At 57.7% G+C, this 3,036-nt stretch overlaps 1 protein-coding gene across 1 annotated transcript; it reads left to right on the plus strand.

The window, feature by feature from the left end:
* Window positions 1–293: 293 nt before the first annotated feature.
* On the plus strand, window positions 294–2,812 carry L3040_003560 (uncharacterized protein; the record flags this gene model as incomplete). Its single annotated transcript, XM_007291874.2, has 2 exons — window positions 294–867; window positions 957–2,812. The coding sequence occupies 2 exons, from the start codon at window positions 294–296 to the stop codon at window positions 2,810–2,812; spliced, it is 2,430 nt and encodes an 809-aa protein (XP_007291936.2).
* Between the last annotated feature and the right edge of the window lie 224 nt (window positions 2,813–3,036).

Raw genomic sequence — 3,036 nt, forward strand, 5'->3', positions numbered from 1 at the left:
TCTCGCTACTCCGTACCCTCGTACAAAACCTCCAAGAGGCGCCATCACCAAGTCAACATCTGCCAGTCAATCCAACATATTGGTGACGACACCGCTCTTTATCCCCATCTCCATTTCGCAAGGGATCTATTCCTCTTACACTCTTTCAACTTTCCTCAATGTTTCATCAACAACACTCACTTCGCGTTTGCTTTCTTCTCTCACTGTCTTTACTCCTACTCCCGGTCCATGGATTCTTTCCCACCACTTGGCGCGAGAATGTCTTCGGCGATGGCGGCACCTCCCACGTCGCCATGACGGAACGAGCCTTTGAAAACCGGGCCAAAGCCTACTTTCCCACCCTCAGCAAGATCACCAAGCAGATGAAATCGGCTCGCGACGAAATGACCAAAGCCAATGCCAAAGTCGACGACATCGAAAATCTTGCGTCCTACCACTGCGACGGCGAAAGTTTCGACGAGGCCCAAGTGCGTATCCAGGAAAAGAAGAAGGCCGCTATAGCTGCCCTCCAAGCCAATAGCCCCCTGACAGCCGTCGCTCGGGACAACATTGGGCAAGCACTTCACACGATCCAGGACTTTTACTCCCACAGCAACTGGGCCGAGTTGGGAAACCGGGAAACCAATCTGGATCTCATCCGTGGCACCAACATGAGCGAGTACGTTGCGACCTTTGAAGAACGGACGTGTGTCGATTGCAAGAAGGTGGCACGACCTTCAGACTCGCACTCGATCAAGCCGCTCGCATGTGGAGGCTTTAATTGCAGCGAAAACACCAATGGCTTTTGGAAGGTGACCAGCGGGTACCACCATAATGAAGATCGCCCTCTCAACGGTGTTCCGATCCCTGATTATAAGTGCCACCACGGTAGGTTTCCGCGGTTCGTGGAGGAAGAGGAAGCTCGTCGTCGACGATCCCCGGAGGTAGAAATGCGAATGCTGACCCGGTATACATAGGTGGACCAACCGACAATCCAGCCGGGCCCGCCATCGGCATTCTGACCGGTACGAATCCAGGCATCAACAAGGACAGCTTGAGTTGTCACTGGTCTCCCCATTCCGACTTGCACACGCCTGCCGCGACCTTGGCCACAGCGGCCACCGAGCAGTTCTTCGACGACATTAGAGACGCTCTCAATTCGGATAGGCTGCTGCGTCTCCTCTTTGGAGTCCCCAGTGTGGCATTCGCGATTGACACCTCGGCCAACATGGCCAGCGTCATCGACACCGTTCGTGACCAAGCCATCGAAGCTGCCGCATCCCTCGTCGGTACCGAAAACGAGCCTGGACTCTACATCGTCTCGCCATACAACGACCAAACCACGGGTCCCCTGACGGTAACGACCGAATTTCGGGTTTTCGAGTCTGCCATCAGAAACCTCACCACGGCCAACGGCCTCCAATGTCCCCCGCTTTCTGTCAAGGGCATAATGAACGCCATGGATTTCATGGACCAAGGATCCACCCTCATGATCTTCACCGACGCATCGGTTAAAGAAGCCAATCAATGGGTCTCCATGACGGCCGACGCGAGGATGAGACGGATTGAGATATCCGTCTTCAAGTTCGATACTGGTTGCGAGGGTGGCGGCAAAAGCTGGTTCGGGAAACGGGAAGTCGAGCAGGCCGACACGGTATACCGCGAGATCTCTGCGGCGACTGGCGGTCAGTACCACGCGGGCACCTCGTGCGATGCTTCCAAGGTCTCTGCGCACATCAAGAACACCCTCTCGGCCAATTCAGTCAGCATTCTGCGTGTTGCAAGCTCGCTGACAGCAGGACCCGAGACTTTCAACGTCCCCGTTGACTCTTACACCACCAGCCTGAGCATCACTCTCCTGGCTGCCGAGTTTAATCTGACCGTGAGCCAGCCCGACGGTACTGCGCTGACCCCCGACTCGGCGGGAGTGACATGGACCACGTTCTCCTCCAGCATAACCATCACCGTCGCCACGCCCACGCCCGGAACATACCTGGTTGGCGTTGTTGGCGTTGGTTCGTACGCCTTGAGCTGCAACGGCGTCTCGGAGCTCCACCTCAACTCTTTCCAGTTCGCCAGTATCGGCGGCCGCGCCAGCCATACGGGATGGTTCCCCCTGAGCGGACCTCCCCCACACAACCAGAAGATCGGCGCCATGGCCCAGATGTCCGAAGAAGCCACGAGCGCGAATTTCACCTTCCGCGCTCCGTCGTCCGCCCTTCTGGGCACGGCGTGTTTGGAAGCCGGAAATGGCGAGGTGGGCTATCCTGCCACCAACGAGTTCTTCGCGATCCTCACGGTCCCGGACCAAAACTTCCTGGTCTATGTCACGGGCAAGGACGACCAGGGATTCCCGTACCAGCGCGTGTTCGGGGCCCCCGTCGCCCCCATTCTGGCGACCCAGCCGTACCCTCTGTCCTGGAAGGAGGCTTCCAAACTGCGGGACAACGCGAACCGGCCTCACAAAGTGACGACGACGGCGAGCCGATGGAGCAACGACACCACGCCGAGGACAGCCACGTCGCCCACCCACCCTTCCTCGACCGCGGCCATGGAGGTCTACGCGCCCGTCCCCACGGATGGGTACCCGCCGGCTGCTGGAGTTCCCTCTCCCGAAACGATTCCTTCTCCCGTGGCACCTCCGCCTCACGCTCCTTACGCGGCGCCGTCGCTCACCGCGCCCCCCGCGGGAAACGCCACCTCGCCCAGGCCCGGCTCCCCGACCCACAGTCAGATCTACGTGACGGCGTCGGGCAACCGGCAGTTCACCCCTCTCATCATCGGCCACGTGACGCTGGCTCTGGCTTCCGTCGGCTTGATCCTCGCCCTGTAATGAAAATGAGAATAAAAAAAATAAACAATAAAGATAAAAAATAAAAATAGAAAGTTAAATCCTCAGCGACCAGCTCACTCACACACACGATCCGAAAGAGAGAGAGAGAGAGAGAGAGAGAGAGAGAGAGAGAGAGAGAAGAAATTATATCTCAGCCTTCATCGCCCTCTCTCACACTCTCGCCCTCCCTCGCGGCGACAGCGACGACGGCGCTGCTAGGATCT

Source organism: Drepanopeziza brunnea (genome assembly GCF_022702325.1).
Source record: "Drepanopeziza brunnea f. sp. 'multigermtubi' strain 214-2 chromosome Unknown ctg5, whole genome shotgun sequence".
Lineage (NCBI taxonomy): Eukaryota > Fungi > Ascomycota > Leotiomycetes > Helotiales > Drepanopezizaceae > Drepanopeziza > Drepanopeziza brunnea.